The 20,775-nt window shown below is 45.0% G+C and overlaps 1 protein-coding gene across 1 annotated transcript in view; it reads left to right on the top strand.

Annotated features, from left to right (window-relative positions):
- Nucleotides 1-20,775, top strand: part of nav2a (neuron navigator 2a) — a gene marked incomplete at both ends in the record, with an annotated part of 152,021 nt that overhangs the window by 118,701 nt on the left and 12,545 nt on the right. Inside the window, 9 exons of the mRNA XM_080730279.1 lie at nucleotides 770-814; nucleotides 2,011-2,171; nucleotides 2,835-3,017; nucleotides 8,826-8,878; nucleotides 13,426-13,449; nucleotides 14,449-14,523; nucleotides 18,430-18,513; nucleotides 18,838-18,961; nucleotides 19,609-19,841. Of these exons, the coding sequence (XP_080586405.1) occupies nucleotides 770-814; nucleotides 2,011-2,171; nucleotides 2,835-3,017; nucleotides 8,826-8,878; nucleotides 13,426-13,449; nucleotides 14,449-14,523; nucleotides 18,430-18,513; nucleotides 18,838-18,961; nucleotides 19,609-19,841 (982 nt within the window). The remainder of the gene's footprint in view (nucleotides 1-769; nucleotides 815-2,010; nucleotides 2,172-2,834; nucleotides 3,018-8,825; nucleotides 8,879-13,425; nucleotides 13,450-14,448; nucleotides 14,524-18,429; nucleotides 18,514-18,837; nucleotides 18,962-19,608; nucleotides 19,842-20,775) is intronic.

Below are 20,775 nucleotides of genomic sequence, written 5' to 3'. Positions count from 1 at the left end.
TGTTGTTGTTTTGCCGATATTTAACGTTGAAGATGTCAAATCTGATACAAAATGTATTTGTGGTCGAGGTCTCAGGCGGGATAAATTCTGGCAGCCTATAGTATGATGCTCATCAAAACACGCCCAATTGCACAATTTATATGTTTTTTGATAGCCTTCATGTTAAATATCTGCAACTTTCACCCTTCAATATGTAACAACGTATCTGCAATGAATGGTCTGCATATATATATATATATACTGTATATACCTTTTTCCAGAACGCTGCCATGTAGCCTTGGTGTCAGTTAGGTCTGTTGCAATTATTTGACATAATCGCAATTATTTTGTCATAATGGTTATAATCGTTTACATGTTGAAAGATTTTCATATATTTTCAAACATTTTCAAAAATTTTGGAAATAGGTATAAGTATAAAGTCATCAAATATGTCAGTCATTTCTTTGTATATTTACATAGGTTATGTGTCATATCTGCCATGTGCAACTTCAAAGCCTACAAGCCAGACATAAATGCAATTGTCAATGACAAAAACGCAATTCAATCGCTAATGTCATAATCGTGACAGTCCTAGTGTCAGCGCACAGCCGCACACACACACACACACATATACGGTAGGTGCCGCTTGACACCACAGTTATGGTTGCCGCTCTGAGAAATCGTTCTATACCGTAGATATGCAACCTCCTCCCCATACAGTACATTTCCCTTCCCTTGTTTGGTTTTTCATCTTCTTTCCCTGAGATGTTTCTCTCTGCTGCTCCCACAGTGGGCCACACTGTGGCAGAAACACTCTGCCTAAGAAAGGACTCAGGTATGCAGGGCGCCACCTTGTGACCGCACCGCGGAAAGACGCTGCGCTTCACTGCCGCGCACACAAAACACACACCCGCCTACCCAACCCACCCACCCCACCCACCGCACACAGCTTCTTCCGTGTTTCGTTTTTCTTTGTTCATTCACTTTATCACGGCTTGCGCTCCACACTTCATGTCGCTGTTGCTGTTTCGTTGCTTTTGGCACTCATTACAGGCACATTTTGTGTTGTGCTTCAGGTGAAGTGGCATGTCACTTGTTGGTCATCACACACAAGGCTGTCACACTGTCATTCAATTCACTGCTTAATTTCGGGGTGCTACAGTTCTTTATCTGTCTGCCTTTTTTCTCTCCACTTGTCGGCTTGTCTGTCGCACCCGGCATAAAGTCAGTCTGTGTGTTGACGCTGTGTGGGCGTCTTGTGTTTTGACCTGGGATCAATCAGACGCTAGAGCCAGGCTAATTAATGCTCCTATCAGCCTGTTCAGGACAGTGGTTCTCAACTGGTTTCTCACTGGGACCTGCATTTGTCATTAAGTTAATTTGACATCAACTCACGACCCTTTACGTGGCCTAGATGAGACAGACACTGGAGCATCTCGGACAAATAAGGCCTTTTAGTTAGGTGCTATGGTACAAAAAATAATGTCTCATTCTTTTTTGTACTAGCACCTAAATAAAAGGCTTTAATTGTCCGAGCTGTCTCTCTCTCCTAAATAAAAGGCTTTATTTGAAACTGCTGTCCCCGCTCCTGTGAAGCCGCATTAGGCTGAGACACGCTGTCGATATTTCTATAGTTTTACTGAGGTTAGGGTTTGGGTTAGTTTTAGGCATAGTAGCATTCACCGGGTTAACATTCACCAGGTTAGCATTCACTAGCGTCAAACTAATGGGACGGCGAACAAAATGTCACGTCGCAATATCGACACGCTCCCGAGGCGTGCCGCAGAATCCCTTTGTTCCCATTACATTGTCCGTTCATTGAGGTTGCTCTCGTCTACTTGACACATGTTCTGGGGTCCGGAAACACTGAGTGAAAAATGGTTTTAATGGTCAGTAAATCCAGGGAATAAAAGCCGCCCTCCTCCCCTTGATGCTTGTGTGACGCCACTGATTCTTCCTACCTGCTAACTCTGGTGTCGGGCACCTCTTAACGCCCCCCCCTTTAACATTTATCGCCCTCCTCGTTGCCAGGTACGGCCCGTCTCCCCAGCTACGCAGTCACGAGGAGGCGCGGGATTGGCTGCGGTCCCACTCCACCAGCGGCCTCCAGGACTCGGCCAGTAACTCTCCCTTCTCCCCCGGGTCCAGCCTCACCTCCCCCTCCGGCACGCGCTTCAACTTCGGACAGCTCGGTAGGATGCTGCTTATATTTATCTCTTGTTGGTGTTGAACTGGTACCAGGGGGTCGTCGCCATGTTGGCTTGTGGTGGACGTTTTGTCCAAATTCAGTTTTTCCCCCACGGACATACAAAATAAGTGGACAATAATATTATCGCAAAAACATAAAGAGCTAGACCTGAATGACCATAACAGTGTACGCATGGAACCAAATGAACCCTACGGTTTAGAGTTCTCAAATTCTGCCCGAACCCGACCATACCCGACATTTAGGGTAGGGTAGGGCCTAAAATGTATGCTAATTAGTCAAGCCGGGTAGCTCTATGAAAAAACTAAATATATTTTTAAAATTATTTTATTACTTTTACTCTGTGATATAGAGTTCTCACATTCTTCCCAAACCCGACCATACTCGAAAATCTAAAATTATCCACAGACAAAGCCAAGTCTTTTGTCCGTACATTTGTCCGTACATGGACCCGTACGGGTCCATTTGATTTCATTTTACGCTCTCAAGAGTTAAATTACCATATTGTTAAAAATCTGCATTACCTAATTTACAAGAAGTCTACACAATTAGAGAATGTAGATTTATTTTTAACAACATCAATACAGCAATGCATGAATGAAATTGTGGACACAATCAAACAACAAAATATTCTTTTGTTTCTCCGTAGCGTCCAGTCCTACCTCGGCGGCTCAGATCAACCTGGCCAGCCTGCGCAACAACAGCCTGACCAATCAGGACGTGTCCTTTGATCCGTGCAGTGACACCCGCCTCAGGAACTCCTGCATGTCCCTGGACGAGAAGACTCGCACCATGAGTCGCTCAGGGTCCTTCAGGGACGGCTTTGAGGAGGGTAAGATCTGTGAGGATGAGAGGACATGTTAATGCAGTGCAGGGGCGTCACAAGGGGAGGGACTGAGTTACTAGGGCCCAAGGTGGAGGGGCCTTAATTATGTTATACTTTAGTTATTGAAAAATAGCAGATATACAAGCTCACATAGATCTGCTTTTTTTGAAAAGTCGTGAAAATGTATGCACAGCTTTGAATATATGTATTTTTTTAACTGACCTTTTGTAACTCAAACTTTGCTTCTGGGGGGTCCCTGGAACTCAATATTTTGAGATGGTGGTCCGTGGGCCAAGTACATATCATCTTTGGGGTCCTTCACATGAAAAGGTTTGCGCACCACTGACATAGAAACCTAGGTTTTTCAAAAAATGTATTTGAAATATATCCACCTGTTTCCGCGAGAATTTACTGTAGCATTATCTGCGGGACACTTCCGGTTAACAGCAGACATACAAGCTCACCTTCTGCGCAATGCACGATGGGACGTTGGAAAGTTGTGGATACATTTATTTTTGATTTGTATGGATGGATAGATGCATGGTTAAGTGAAGGGTGAGATGGATGGACAGACAGACGGATGGATGGATAGATAGATGGATGGGTGGACAAATGGAGAAGAGCTATAAAAACAATTATCTGAGTCGATGAGCCCTGCTTGACTCCACCTATTCATGGATATCTCAAATCCATAATTAGGCTTAATCCTTTTCCAAGACTGGTATACCTCTGTGTGTCTCTCTCTCTGCCATACCCCGGGGGTGGCAGAAAGTAGCTTCATTCTGTTTATCTGTTTAGAGCATATTAGGAGGAGATTACACTCACTGCTCTTGGGAAAAGCCCCTCTAGCTCAGTCAACAAGTCCATAATCCGCTTCTGGATTGGCCATTGTTTGCCCATAAGCTGCCCATGGTTTCATTTCATTGCTTTAACACGCAGCTCAGTGCCTGGCTCTCTTCCCACTGGCTCTCTCTCTGCCAGTGCTGGCAGACAGACCACCAACCAACCAACCCTACCCCCACATCCTGCACCCACCACCCAACATCCTGCTCTCACTGGGTGACACCAGCATGGAGTCTGCGGCCCAGTGTTGTAGTGCTAAATTTGGAAGTGTGGGCACGCACCGACGCACGCGTGTGCACGCACATTCGTGCACGCGCGCCAATGCGCGTGCACGCGCGCCAATGTGCACGCGCATCGCGTGACGAAATGTGTTAAAAAATGTGCGATTTTAACGATTTAAAAAAGGAAAATACACCCGTTTTTCCCCATAATAAAGTGCCATATTTACACATTAAAAACAATAAAACTAGGAGAAAGAAGAATACAAATGTTTTCTAAAAGAAATGTGTTTTTGCAAAGAAACGGTGGGATTGAAATGATCAGTCTGTAATGTGATGCGCTGCCGCCAGGCACGTGCGCACATACAGCAAAGGGGGCTGGAGCCCTTAACTTTATCAACAGAATTGTCCACCAAAAGGCCCTTCAGCCCATGCCTCTCTAACATTCTGTGCACTCCCTGTCTGTCGCCTAACAAAACGGCCGCAGCGAGATGCTCGCATGTAGAGCAATAACTTTCACTTAAAATAGTACAGTGTCCAAATCAAAAGTGACCATAGCAGTCAATGCTAGTTATTGCAACAAGTTGATATAGACCAGTGGTTCTCACTCAACCAATAATTTGATGACCAGATCATCAGCTAAACCATGCAAAATAGCTGCACAACTGATATTTCCAATTCATTAATCCATTCTCAAATATTCTATTACCATCTGCTGTGTCAATCATGCTCATTTCAGCACGGCAGGCGAGCCTATTTCAACCAATTGCTGGGTCAGAACGACCTGTAATATAATATCAATATTTCCTATAGACTTTTCACAAGAGATATTTCACAATTCACATGGTTAATGCACGGCATAACAGAACCGTTTTAGGCTTAATATAATAGTTAATATAGGCATTATGTCTTACCTAACCAGCCCTCCAATGTCATGTTTATTTACTCACGTGTAGCACGTAGCACCATGTTGCCGTTGTACAGACAGTGCTGGTATAATACTTGGGTAGATAATCCAAGGTAACAAAAATTCACAACAAACAAACAAACTGCTGCAGGCTACGAACCGCTTAAAGTTTGAAGAAGTAAACTACAGAGTCACAGACACTGCGTAGTTGGTTGGTTGGTTGGTCAGTGAGTCTTATCCCATAGCCCGAAGGGACAGTCAGCTTGCTGGTTGGTGGTTGTCATGGCGATATTACAACCAATCGGTGGACGATCTGCTCTGTACCTGGCTTCTGCACTCTGTCTGCGGTACTGTAGGTACTTGATGACACGGACCAGCTGCCAGCCTGCCGGCACGCGCATCACTTGTGCACGCGCGTCAATGCGCGTGCACGCGACGTGAGAGAAGTGTGGGCACGCCGTGCCCACGCGTGCCCCCCCCACTACAACACTGAGTCTGCCCCGTCCCCAAGGCCAGGCACATGCAGCGCTTTGATTTAAATGACGTGAGCCAAGTCTCAGAGAGAGAGAGAGAGAGAAGGGAGGAAGAAAGGGGGAACGGAAGGGTACAGATTCAAGCCGAGAGTCTATTCTGTGACAAGGGGCAGAGCAGGCACGTGCACACATAGACATGAAAGGGGGCTTGAGCCCCTGCCCTTTTATCGTTCCGTAAAAAAGTGCCCTCTCCAGACCATGAATGCAGTTTTTACTATGGTGAAAGAAATGCAAATGCCCTCTTTCCTTGTCCAAACTCTCCTGAACTTGAATGCATCTTACGTTGAGGTCGGCTATTTTCAATATTTCCACCAAAAGGCCCCTTTAGGAATTTCAGCCCCTGCTTCTCTAACATTCTCTGCACGCCCCTGGGGCAGAGGGAGCGAGAGAAGGGATGGAAAGAGCACGAGGGGACGAGGGATGCAGAAAGAGAGAGAGGCACTATTCACAGTGAGAGAAAGATGTCTCCCTTCCCTTTTATGCGCTCTGCTCGGGAGGAGGGTGGGAGTGAAATACTGTAGATAGAAAAGAGAGAGTAAAGGGCACTGAGAGAGAAAGAGAGAGAGAGAGAGAGACAGAGAGTTTTAGCTTGAACCCATCGACACTGAAACCGGATTTGTGCTGTTAGTGTCCTCGGGGGAGCGATTGTGTGTGTGCGTGTGTGTGAGCTCATTAGGATTAGGAATTGAGTCCACACGCACGTACGCACGCGTACACACACGCACGCACACACACACACACACAGCATATTGTGGCGGCATATTCTCCGTGCCTGTTCCTCTCCTCTGAACTTCCAGTATCCTGAGACTCCCCTGCAGGGTGGAAGACAGGAGATAATTACAGGGGGGTTCTCACCGCCATGCTTTATGATACAGAAACTTGATGATATCCCATTCACTTTCTGTGAGTGTTGTGCGTTGTGTGTGCGTGCGTGCACGTGTGTACGGATGCACTCAATCTCTTTAGCGTGGTAACATGGATCGGAGCGTTCGCGTATATCTTTCACGGTGTACGGTTACTTTGAGCGTCGTCAAATGGACAGCAGAAAACAAAATAATGGTCATGCACACCCTACACTTTGTCGGACCTGCCCAGTAACTGAGAGAGGAGAACCCACCATTTACCTATACTGTCACCCGACCCCCACACACCCACCCACCCCCTGTCTTAACCCCTACAGTCGTAAACCTATCCTTTCCTTTCGCGTCTATAGCAGTAGTATTCCTCAATCGTTTGCTCTTGAGATCCAACTGTCTGCCCCTTTCTGACAAAGCCACATATACTACTAGATTAGTGGTTCCCAAGCTTTTAAGCTCAAGACCCAAAAGAGAAATTAGACGTTTGCCCCGGGACCCAAACTAGTGAAAACAGCAGATCTACAAGCTTGCAACGCGTCGCTTTGCGCCGCGTTGCGCCGCGTTGCGCCGCGTTGCGAGCTTGTAGATCGGTTATTTTCACTACTTCTTAAACATTTGTTTTCTAATTTATAGAATTATCGCATTTCTTCGTTTTTTCTTTTATTCATTAATGAAATTACTTAGAAAAGTCATTGCATTCTGTTTGGGAGATTGTTTTTTTGAAATGTGTTTATTGAAATAATAATAAAAGAATTGGAAACGAAAAATTAAGGGACCCATAAAAATTCGTCCGGACGCCTTTTTTTGGGAACCAGTGTACTAGATAACAACCACAGTATTTCTGTATCTGTCATCATGTGAGAATGTCTTGCGACCCACTTTTTGAGTTTGTGACCCACCAGGAAACACTGGCCTTCAGAACACCCCAGCTCACAAAGTTTGCTACGCAAAACTGCGGACTCTTGACATTTGCAGCAAAATGGTCTTTCTGTCATAACCCGCCCCCTCGACCCACTCTCATTAGTCGAAGAGGATTTAATTTAAATGTCATCCGTAACAGTCATCAGTTCTACTCTAAATTAACTTCCCGAGAGAAATGAACTTTCCATATTGGATTCTACTTGCACTTTGAAGCTCTGTCATTTCGAGGCTAAACGGCCCCACACTGTTGAACCTCAACTGCGCCGTCATTATCGCAATCTGCCCTCCGCGGCGTTAAACATGAAAGTGAAGGATAAAAGCCCAGTCATCAATTGTCCTCCCGTAAATTGAACTTCCCCCGTCATTTTGAGGTCAGTTCTTTCAAAGTCCGACCCCACCTCAGCATCACATCTCCAGGGATCCTCCATCAAAGTGGCTGCAGATGATTCATCACCTTCCCACTCACACACTCACACACACACACACACACACACACACACACACACACACACACACTCACTCACACGAACGCACGCACACACACACTCACTCACACGAACGCACGCACGCACACATACACGGCCTTCCACCTCAAACGAACCCTCCCTGTGAAGACTAATGAGTGAAAGTGCTGACTTATTTGACTTCCTCGCCAGGCACGTGCACACACAGACATCAAAGGGGGCTTGAGCCCCTGTCCTTTTATCCGTCTGTAAAAAGTGCGCCTCTCCAGACCATGAATGCAGTTTTTACTATGGTGAAAGAAATGCAAATGCCCTCTTTCCATGCCATACCTGAAGGCAGCATTCAAGAGAATTGCCTTGTCCAAACTCTCCCATGAACTTGAATGCAGCATCTCATGTTAAAAGAATTTCCCTCTCTGTGTAGAGAATCGATCAAGCATCAAAATTAGCCCAACCTCCAAGCTCACAACGCGGTGCGCTGCAACGCTGTGAGCTTGGAGGTCTGCTATTTTTGAGATTTTCACTAAAAGGCCCTTTTTCGAAATTTCAGCCCCTGCCTCATTCTCTGCACGTCCCTGTTCCTCGCCACCATCAGCGTTTCCTAATCCGCACTGATCTGCTCCCAAGCAGCGCAGTAAAAAGGCAAGGCAACCCGGTCGGTTGTAGTGCGCCGTGGCCCGGGCCTTTGATGTGCGATTAGCTTCTGAGTCATTAAGGAGCCGTACGCTCACAGGCTGTTATTAGCCGCACCGCACTCACTCATGTGCGTAAGGAGTATTATCTTTACTACCGCAGAGCTCAGGCAGCGTTTATTTTCACTACACTACGGTGGCGGTCTAGTCAAGACAGGCGAGGGGAGGCGAGACTCCGAGAGAGAGAGGGAGGGGGGCTGGTTGGTACCAGTAAATGGTAGGTTGTGTGGCAGGATGGGAAGGTGCACAGTGGGTGGTTTGGATGCACAGGAGGAGCCCAGCGATGACATTCTGGGGGGTCTCTGTGTGATTTATTTAATACTGTGTATGTTAGCTCTATACTAATCTCTGTTTTTTCTTCTTCTCCACCCTCCTTTAGTCCACGGCTCTTCCCTGTCCTTGGTCTCCAGCACTTCTTCCATTTACTCCACGGTGAGTAGACTAGACGACTTGTGTTCGTTTAAATGTCACACGCTCAACACGCGTTCACAGAACAAAGACGACTTTCACGTGCGTGCAGAAGTGTAGAAATACATTGCAATGCGAACCAGTCAAACCTAGAAGTGTGCATGGTGGCATTGCCCTTTGCCTTCGGTTTAGGATTTGGGATGTCTGGTGGTGTGTTTCAGCCCACGTCTTCAGCACCCTCTGGTGGATACGTTTGCAATCACAGGGACATACACTACTGGTACATTCTTTATGTTTATTTGCTGGACAGATCAAAAAAGGATAAATGGTGCATTTCTTATACTGCATTTCTCAAAGCATTAGCAGTACAATGTCAATGTGCGTTGTATTTGTCTATTCACACACGGCCGACGCAAGAGACCATGCAAGGCGCCAACCTGCTAATCGGGAGCAGTTTTGGGTTAAGTGTCTTGCTCAAGGACACTTCAACCTGCAGCTGGGAGGAGCTAGGGATCGAACCAGGAACCTTGTGGTTCCAAGATGGCCACTGTACCTGTTGAGCCACTGCTGCAGGTCTAACCAGCAGAATGCCGCATTACAAGCACATCAGCTTCATCATGCATAGACACAATAGTACACTTGACACACAACAAGTACAGCCAGTGTGTTTTACTTTACTTTACTTTGATTATTTAGACGGGACAATGCATATTAATGGACATTACATAAATCTAAACACACCGGATTTAGCAAAGATGCTAATTTTCATCCGCAGTCCCCACACAAAAACATGATACAAAACAGGCAAACAAGGGAGTACCTTACATTAGTATGCACAACATAAAAGCATACACACAAGAAAAAAGTACAAAGTGTACATTGCATCTATATAATTTTGCAGCGTGTGCATAACGTGTGCATAAAGTGCAGTATTGCTTTCAAGTAAATAAAGGATTCAAGTAACACAGTAAAACAGCACACAGTTTTAAACAGCAGCAGGCTGTCACTTCATACAGGCTCTGTAGAAATCCAGCAGAGCCAGTCGTCACTCCCTCTGCCTATGTAATATAGAGTCAGCCAAGCAGTTTGTTTTGCAATTTACCCCCTAATCTCCGGGGATTTGTGACTAGAACACAACACACACACAAAAAAGAAAAAAAAAGAAGCTCCGACCGCAATCGCACAGGTGCGTTTGGCACCCGCCCCCCAGTGACGCCCACTAGCCAACGGGAGAACAGTGTTTTACTGCATGGCCCCTCCCCCCCCCCCCTACACCTGGGCAGGTGTACGAGGAAAACAAGGCAGGGAAAGCTACTCAGTCACTGGATACCTGCGTAGAACAGGGTCGGAGCATTCCAGCCCAGGGAGAGGAATAGATTTTAAGATAGGAGGAGGGAAGAGAGCGAGAGAGAGAGAGAGAGGGAGAGAGAGGAGCATCAAGATGATGGCGACGTTATCCATGACGGGCACACTCACCTCCTGGGAGCGCACGGTAGGGATGAGGGGTGGGTGAGGGTTACTGTTTTTATTGTTACACAGTCAAATCCTATGTTCATTTAACTCAGAGAGAGTGTATAAAACACATGTCATTTTGGGGGTCCTTGACATGAAAATGTTTGAGAACCACCGGTTTAGAAGAAGGATTTAGAAGACATTTATAGAATCGGCTCAGAAATATTCAAAGACTTGTCTTTGAACGTTTTTTAGGATTTTTCAAAAATAGCAGATCTACAAGCTCGCACTTTAAACATTTCCAAGCTTTTTTTTCGAGCATGGAAATGTTTAAAGCTGGTTTGCATAGAGATTACATTGAATTACCAAGCCAACCATTAGCTTGGCTTCTCTCAGTGTGAATGCAGCATAAGTATATATTTTTTAGATTAGCAGGTAAACTGATAGGGATACACCATAGGGGAGGCACTGGAGGGAAGGGTGGTAAGGGGATTTGACCCTATAGTCCAGCAGGGTTAGTATGTGTGACAGCTAGGAGGCAGGCACTTCTTGCCTCCCGAGTCCCGAGTGCTGAATGTACAAACTCTGGGATCTGTAAGGTGAACGAGAGTGAAATCGCAGGTCCTTTTGGCAGCAGGTGCATTTCAAGTCTAGCCATGAAAGGCGTCAGTTGTTTTTTTTTCTCAGGAGCTACGGTGCTACTACAATAATCTCCACGGCCCTCCAGGCTCGTTGAAGAACGAGTCGCTTGGGACGGGCATAAGAGTGAAAGACAGCCCCCCCCCCCTCTGTCTCTCTTCCCTGAGGTGGTAATCGCTGCGTTTTGTGTGGGGTCTCCAGTGACGGATTGCGAGCTCTGTCTGTCTGTCTGACTGTCTGTCTGTCTGTCTGTCTGTGCCAGATGGGAGTTGTCTGCTTGATTGACATCTCTGTTGTTGTGATGACAGGTGACGCTTTGCGCAAACACCTCCTCCTCACACCTCTGTAAGGGCAGAGCGTGTGTGTATACACACACACACACACACACACACACACACACACACACACACACACACACACACACACAGACGTGCATGCACACAGACGTGCATGCATAGCGTATTAGTGGTAATTTGGCAGAAGTGGTTAACCTGTCAAAGCACTTCTTTAGTCAGGGGCGCTGGAACTCCCAAATCCCAAGGGGAGCTGAGCCTGGAGGAGTTCATGCGTGCGGCCAAAGGCCGCACGCCGAAAAATTCACGTTTTTTTATCCGATTTTGGGTTATTTTTATTACGGTTTCGGGTGCTTATTCCCCGCACAACGGTGTAACAAGGAGCTATATAGTTACTAGTTATTTTAGCACACAGTGCAACACACAGCACGCATGCACACACACAGTCACTCAGGCACACACTACAATTATTTTTGTAACAGTTTTCTACTGTTTTTTATTCCCCATATACAACGGTGTTAGTTTGCAACAATGAGCCTATAGACAGTTTCTAGTTCTCAAATAAATAGACTTTGGTGTGCCATCAAAGCGGGATTTAAATTTGACTTCCCTTCTGACCGGAAGTGGCAAGGTGACCATGTGATTAGGTCACCATGTGATAATCAAATACCTTTTTTCAACATATTTTATTCCCCAAAGTCAAATACATTATTGTTTTAATATAGCTCTGTGTGTGTGTATATATAGGCTTATTAAAAAAAAAAAAAACGTTTTTTTTTTTTTTTTTTTTTTTTTTTCCTCCCCACCACCAGGGGAGCTGCAGCTCCCTCAGCACCCCACTTCCAGCGCCCCTGTCTTTAGTACACCAAATGAGGTAAAGGGGAAAAACGGTTAGCTGTATTTCTGCCTGGGTGGTTGTGTTACACAGCGTACAGTTCTCTTGCACTGCTACTGGGACTACTGGGGTGACTGCCCTCTCAGGCCCTGGCTCTCAACTGATTTTTACTCGGGTTCTGACCAAATTCCGAGTTTGGAGTGTTAATTTATTTATTTAACTCTGCCTTGTGAAAAGTGACTCGTAAGTTAATTTAACTGTCAAGAGTTGAATTAACATTCCAGCTAACATTCTTTGCTGTGTACCAACTCTTGTGTCCTGGTTGAGAAATAACTAAAGCAACAAATCAGAATGGTTCAGACTGGGTGGGGCCTGATGAGCCACTCTTACAAATCGATCTTACGTTTGTTTCTCAAACCCCAGCTCCACCCTACGTGTTTACATGTAAAAAGTGTGTGTATTTGACAAGCAGCTGGGCTGAGTGATGCGTGTTCACCGGAAAGGCACCATGTACAGTAGGCTACAGTATACAGTATGTGTGTGTATGTTAACATGCGTGTGGGTTCATGTGCCCCACTACCCTCATACACATTTCCCCTAGCCGTCTTTTGTTTGCCATTGTTCCGAACGCTGACCTATGGAGACAATGGGATCCTTGACGCAAAGGACACACAACGCATGTGTCCATTACACACAAGCCCATGTCGAAATAGACATGCGCATACCGTAGCTGTCGAGCAGAAACCTCGTATCTCCAAGTTTCAAATTTGGATGTTTTTTCATAAAGCAAATCCCAGCTTCATCATTCAAGACTGTCGCACAAAACTAGGGAAATAATGGATCTACAAGCATCTACAAGGATCTATTTTCACGAGTTTAAATCGTTTTTAAAATGACGAATACAAAACGAACGGTTTTGGACGTACAAGGTGTCGACACACACACACACACACACACACACACACACACACACACACACACACACACACACACACACACACACACACACACACACACACACACAACATGCAGCGGCCGTGCGAATGCCCCCGAGGGTGGCGTATCTCGTGCACTCCACTCCACTCCAGACATGTTACATGAGACAACCTACCATTGAGCCTCTAATAAGCACGTCTCCGTGGGACTTATAAATCATACGGAAGGTAGCATTCAAAAGAAAAACAGACAGCCCGGAGCCACATGGGCTGCAGTGCAGTCTGACCTTGGCTGTGTATAGCTTGACAGCTCCAACATCACAGCGCAAAATGACGGAGTGCAGTCAGGAAACCATCTAATGATTTATTTTCCCACTTGTCTATTCTTCTTTTTTCTCTCTCTCTCTCTCTCCACAGAACGAGGAGAAGTCCCAGTCAGAGGTAAGCGCTGCTATTCCCATACGTTAGTGGTTTTTCAACCCATTTCATATCAAGGTCCATTATTTATATCTTCAACATTCGAGCCACGGACCACCATTTGATGAGATGTACAGTAGCCTCCCAGACCCAAAACTTAGAATATTTTGTTGTTGTTGGATAGGATTTTGTCCACAATTCCATACTGTATTGATGTCGTACCATAGGAGAGATAACAGGTCAATCAAAAATAACAATCAATTCTTCTACATTATCTAATTGTGTAGACTCCTTATAAATGTAGTAATGCAGGTGTTTAACTATAATTTAACTCTTGAGAGCGTAAAATGAAACCAAACGGACCCGCAAGGGTCCTTTTGGTTTCATGTTACACTCTCAAGAGGTAAAGATATTTAAGGGTCCATTTGGTTACCAACTCTCCATCATTTAGCTGGGGGACCACCTGGAACTCCCTCATGGACCACTGGTAGTCCCCGGACCACTGGTTGAAAACCAGTGCCAAACATGAAACTGTTACCTTTTCTATACGTTGCAGTCGGAGGAGGGAGGAGGGAGGAGGGAGGAGGGGGGTACATGTTCACAGTTGTATCTGGTTACACATGTAGCTGTATTGTCCGTGACCTTGTAAGCAAGCCCTTGTTCCGTGTAGAACACCTGCGGTGTGCCGTGATACATCACCGTATCACGGGCGCAGATCTGGGAGTACTCCTGCGTTTCTGTTCACAGTGTGCTGCTCAGATACTGTGTGTGTGTGTGTGTGTGTGTGTGTGTGTGTGTGTGTGTGTGTGTGTGTGTGTGTGTGTGTGTGTGTGTGTGTGTGTGTGTGTGTGTGTGTGTGTGTGTGTGTGTGTGTGTGTGTGTGTGTGTGTGTGTGTGTGTGTGTGTGTGTGTGCGTGCGTGCGTGCGTGCGTGCGTGCGTGCGTGTGCTTGCCTTTGTCAGTGGTGTGGGTTTGTCTCCGTCTTTCAGCTCTTTGTGATGTTGTGTCTTTCTGTACGTTTCAGATACGGAAGCTGCGGCGAGAGTTGGATGCTTCGCAGGAAAAGGTTTCCGCCCTCACCACACAGCTGAGTGCTAATGTAAGTGAAGAAACGCACGCACTCACCCACCGTGTGAAAAGTAAAACGTCCATTTCCACAAGCATCTGCAGAGATGTGTTGGATCCCATAATTGAGAACTTGAGCTTACGTACCCTGAAGCCACACAAAGTAACAAACACGCACGGACACACACACACACACACACACACACACACACACACACACACACACACACACACACACACACACACACACATCTCGTCACTGTCAGGCAGAAACCTTGTATCTCAAAGTTTAGAATTTGTACGTTCATCTTATAAGACTGTTGCACAAAACGAGTAAAAATAGCAGATAGTCAGGCATCGTGTGCTTGTAGATCAGCTATTTTCACTAAATAATTTTTAAAATGATGAATGCAAAACGAACGTTTTTGGACATACAAGGTTTCCACCCGACAACGACAATATATTTCATGATAATTATGCCTCAAAGCTCTTTGAAATGGTATTGTATGGTGTTTGAGAGGAACATGTCCACATCAATGAGGTCTTTGTTATCCAGTACCATCAATAAACCCTTTTGCAAATCCCGCCCCATTCTGCCCTGTTACTATGATGGGACATTAACCCTGGGCAGATTGTTTTTATAGTGGAAGTGGATGGGATTTTTTTCCCCTTCATAGCCTCATTACAGCTATATAAAGTACCAAAGGAAAAACACCTAGGTGATATTAATAAAAAGGGAAGACAAAGGTACAGTAGTTACATTGCAAAACAGGGGATTTACCCGAAAATATATGTTTTAATTTGTTTAATCCCAGTGGGACAGAATCCTCTTTGCAGATTCTTTTATAGTGGTAGTGGATGCGATTTTTTTTCCCTTCATAGCCTCATTACAGCTATATAAAGTACCACAAAAAACACATCTACGTGATATTAATAAAAAGGGAAGAAAAAGGTACAGTAATTACATAGCAAAACAGTAGTTTTCCCCCGAAAAATAAATGTTTTAATTAGTTTAATCCTCTGGATCAGAGATAGAAAGAGAAGCGCATTGCATCTTGGGTACTAGGAAGAGGACAGAGAGAATGTTTCTCCTCACATAATTGGCTGGCTTTTCGTAATTCTGCCCATTTAAATTATATGTACCCAATCGTGACTCTTAGACCATTGATAAGGTACATGTGAACTAGTTTGTTGAAGCTTATTCGTTATGATGAGCGAGATCGCTTGACGCTTGCCGTCGCTATCACCGTACCGGCCGATCTCCGTGTCGCGCACTGCGGACAGTTTTTGAAAGGCTGAAGCAACATTCTCCACTGCACAAACTCCACCCCCGATAGCAAAAAGTGAATGTTTTTTTCTGGTTGGCCAGTCAGGGAGTCTCAGGGACCAATCAGAAGGCTGACAAACGGTCTATTGTTGTTCCTTCACGACTCGTTATTTATGTACCATAATAAATAAGTTATAACAGCAAAGATAAAAATCTGTCAAACATAAGATGAAGAGGTAACCCACTGGCATTTTGCGGTGTTTAAACGATGAAAATTGATCTGGCTTCGCTTGAGTTCTTCTGGCAAAGAGTCTTGGAGTCCCTAGCCCAGATTCTTCACAGACTGCACTAAGTCTTCTTCTCACACCTCAGTGGTAATCTGTCCGCGGTGCGTACGCTGCATGCTGGCGCTGCAACTGCGAATTCGGTGTTGTGTTACGGCGAGAGTCAAGTCTCGACACACTCCTGAAGATGGTCGACTAAAAAGATGCTAGCTAAAGATTTACTACTGACGCCGCTTCAATAAATAAGAGGTGTGAGTGTGTATTGGATGGGGGTTGAGAGAATAACATACATGGATTAGAGATAGGGCATATGGGAGGGGTGGAAAGGGAAGGTAACGTTTTGTTGAAATATTTGATGACATGGCCCCCAGACAGTTGAATGACAGTGTTGAGTTATGAGAACACGCCCACCCGCCGCCCCGAGGCTGTGAATCTTAGATCAGCGGTCCCTCGCTGCCATGCTTCTCACGTGATGAACTGGGACTTGAACCCCCTCCACCGCTAAACCCACCTCCAGCCATAAGGTTGTGGTGGTAGTGTGAAGAAGAAGCACTCAAAGTGGGGTCCATGGACAACAGGCTAGGGATTTGAAGGGGTGTAAAGGAATGGAATTGCTTAATTTCGCTAATATATAGACTAGATTTATTTCATTCTCGAGAGGCACTCGGTCTGAGCCCTATGATTTGAAGTCAAATGTAAGTCATTAGAGGTTGTACATTTCCCATTGTTCCAAGACAACATCTAAGACAAATACACACACGGATGTTTCCCAACGAGGGGTTTAAAAAGGAATGAAAAAGAATGTTTGTCGCGCCTCTCTGCAAGAGAAGGCAAACTCAGTGTCATATTTAAATGGCACACACACACACACACACACACACACACACACACACACACACACACACACACACACACACACACACACACACACACACGTGTTTTGGACCATCTGGGCCATTATTAATGGGTTGAGGGTTCGTCTTCAAGTACAGTTCTAGTAGTGCTGGTCGGGTGATGTATTATACTGTATGGGTTTGCCATCTGTATTCAGTGTGAGATACAGCAGTTGGACTGTTGACTGTGACTATTTGGGTTTAATCATATTTTGGCTTTGGTCAATGGTTTTCATGAATGATGTCATGTTTTGCCCCAAGATCAAGGCAGCTGTTGAAAGCGGCGCTCTTTTTTGTTTTTCTGTGGAGGAACAGCACACTGCCACGGTTCACTACCACTATGACCTCACCTCTAGTATCTCAGCCCTTTAGCTGCTCAAGGTCGCTGCTTTGCTTTGAGTATCAGTTGTTATCATTCAGTGGTGGGGAAAGTGTTCAAATGTTTTTACTTAAGTAAAAGTGTCAATACTGCAAAGTAAAAAAGTCCGGAATTCAAAATGTACTTGAGTAAAAGTACAAAAGTATTGGTATCAAAATGTACTTAAAGTACCAAAAGTAAAAGTACTCATTAAGAAATGCGAGCTTGCCAGATCGTTTATTGTCAAATGGCCGAAATGTATACCCAGCAAGCACGGTCAGGACCTGGACCAATCAGTGACGTCTCGATTGGGGCCAGATCACAGCCCATATGGGGATGATATTGACATCATTACCAGGACATCATATGGACTTTTATGTTGGTTGAAATCAGGTGATATTCTAGGCCAGATGAATATCATAACTAGTTAGATATATCCCAGAATATAACCTTATATGTTCATATTTCAACTAACATTACAAACAATAACAATAATCCTGTCAAACAAGAAAGTCCATATGACGTCCTGGTAATGACGTCAAGACATCATTACATGGCATGCATACTGTACATCTCCCATCCCTCGTGTTTCCAAACCTACTGTGTTGTCCCAGCCAGGCAGTTATCAGCTCTATGAACCCAGAGCTAATCTCACAGACACAGTTAGCAGATTGGACCTCCTTGAGAGGCTGGCGCTTTAGCTAACGGAGTCCCACAGACGTCACCTCTGAGTGGGCACTAGCATGGGGACCACCTTGAACAACTCCCCTTGAACAACTACCCCTGTAGGAGGACCTCCTGCCAGCAGGGCCAGTCGTCCAGACAGGCTCCTGGAAGCCTTGTGGACCAAAGCTCATATAGCGCTCAAAGCTCTCAGCTCCAATGATCCTGTACAAGAGGTGTGCTGGGAAGCACTTTGAAGAGAAACGGCGTCTCAACCGCTGAAATGCTGAATTGTTGAATTTATGCTTCCAAAGGATTCTTTTGTTGTATTGTTTGTTTAGTGAAATCACATTTGCAATGCCATTGTAAAGTCATTTTCCTTTACTATCCACCTAAACAGTGTTTCTCTTAACTTATTGAGAGCCTCAGAGTTACAGGTTTTACAAAATATAATTCTGATTGTATTACCCTGCAGGCTCACTTGGTGGCAGCATTCGAGCAGAGTCTAGGCAACATGACCATCAGGCTGAAGAGTCTCACCATGACTGCAGAGCAGAAGGTGAGCGGAGACACTCCCTCTTTTGTGCTACACCTTTCAAAGCACATTTTCAGTCTCAATGTGCAATGCCTCTACATCAGTGGTTCTCAAACTTTGAAATGTGAAGGTCTCTCCTTAACTTTGACAGTGTACAAATGGTTCCATTTGTACACTGTCAGAGTTACAGACTTGTAAGGGACAATTTAGACCCCCATAAAGGAACCTAGAGGGTCCCTGAAATCTACTTTGAAAACCACTGCTCTACATTGATGAGGAGAATGAGGACACTGTCATCCAAGGTAGCATAATGCAGTTCTAACCCTTTGCCCTACGTTGACCCTGTAGGACTCTGAACTCAATGAGCTGAGGAAGACCATTGAGCTGTTGAAGAAGCAGAACGCTGTGGCCCAGGCGGCCATCAACGGAGTCATCAACACCCCAGAGCTCACTGCCAAAGCAGACAGGACAGGTAAGGACAACCCATATCACACCCAAAACCCCACTAAACCCATGTTATACTACCCTGCAGTGTTGATTTCAGCGACTAAAACTATGACGGAAAAGGTTTGTCGGCTACCTTATTTCACTGACGAAAACAAAATAAAAACAAAGCTATCATGATTAAAACTAAGACCACATATATTGACAATTTCTTCAACAAATAAAAGCTACTGTAGACTAAAATGTTAGGGAGGGACTAGTGGAGAAGAGATCCAGTAGACAAGTCATTTTATGTTTGGTTGTTCTCAAGTGGTGTGCTCTGAAAATAGATGATCTACAAGCTCAAGTGCTACAAGTGCTGTGTTGTGAGCTTGTAGATCGGCTATTTTCAGCATGCAACCACGTGTAATATCAGGCATTACGACATCAAGGCCCGCCAAAATACATTTTAGTCAACAAAATCAACTATAGATTTAGTCGCTCTAAAATGTTATGATATTTAGTCGCCTAAAACAAGACTAAAACTTTTCAGATGACTAAAATATGACTAAAAACAAAATGAAATTCATTCAAAAGACTATGACTAAAACTAAATCGCTGTAAAAAACAACACTGCTACCTGCATTTCTTTACCTTGTCTTTATCCTGATGTCCATTCGCCCCCTTACCTCTCAGGTGGCAGTAATGGCAGCAGCCCCCAACAACAACACCACCATCATCAGCAACAACAACACCATCAGCAACAGCAACATCAGCAGCAGCAGAGCCAGCAGCAGCCAGACCTACGCATCAGGAGGCAGCTCTCCTCAGACAGCGTCAGCAGCATAGCCAGCGCCACCAGCCACTCCAGCGTAGGCTCCAACATGGACACGGACGCCAAGAACAAGAAAAAGAACAAGAAGAACTGGGTGAGTTTTCTTTGGGAGTGAGAAGCACATCCCCTTCCCTGTGGCGTTACAGAGACATACAGCTAGCTGGATAAAGTCTAAGAAGAGTGTAGTTTTGACTTCAAACAGACACTTTTTAGAGACGGCGACGGGTGTTGTGTGCCTACTGATTTTTGTACGATCGCAGATGCGGTCTTAAACGTTGCAAAGTAGTTATTGGATGGCTGAAGCAAAGCAAAAGGTTTGCTGTGCTAGTTTACTACTAGGCCACTTTTTTCTGCCGTATTCAGGGAATGAAACTCAGCTTGACTTGGCGTCTGGTTGCCATAGTTGTAGCATGTTGGATCCATAATGCAAAGCATCATGCTGTAATGTTCTGTCTGGTGACAATTGTTCAAAGACATTTAAGTTGCCACAGCACGAATGAATTAGACTTTAACCTGAACTCAGCGAGAAGTCTTGGAAACCTTTGTCATGGGATTAGCTGCAGTGCAAAACTACTGTCATTAGGCCATCTGTCTGTGTATGATGTGCCAGTCTATGTGCACCTTTGTCCACCAGAGGGTGCTAAAAGCCAAACCAACCAGACTACTATTCACACACTCACGTGTGTGTGTGTGTGTGTGTGTGTGTGTGTGTGTGTGTGTGTGTGTGTGTGTGTGTGTGTGTGTGCTTTGTGTTTTAATTCTGAATTGTTGTTCTCGTAATCATAGAAAGGCCTCCCCTGTGATGCTAGAAATATTAATCCCTTAAACTCTATATAGCCTAGTTAGTACATACACTAAATCTCGTCAGTGAAAATGACTTATCTATAAGCTTACTGCAGAGTGCTCCTTAGTTGTTCATGGCTCAGCAGATGCAGGTCCCATGCAGTGCTTTGGTCTGATCTCGTGCCAAGAGTTCCTGCTTTAGGTTGCAATGATAATAAACAACCTTCCTATGTCTGGAGAAAAGA

This window comes from Nannobrachium achirus, assembly GCF_963921795.1.
Source record: "Nannobrachium achirus genome assembly, chromosome: 7".
NCBI classification, from domain to species: Eukaryota; Metazoa; Chordata; class Actinopteri; order Myctophiformes; family Myctophidae; genus Nannobrachium; species Nannobrachium achirus.
The sequence above is the reverse complement of the archived record's forward strand: the minus strand, read 5'-3'. Positions and strand labels throughout refer to the sequence as shown.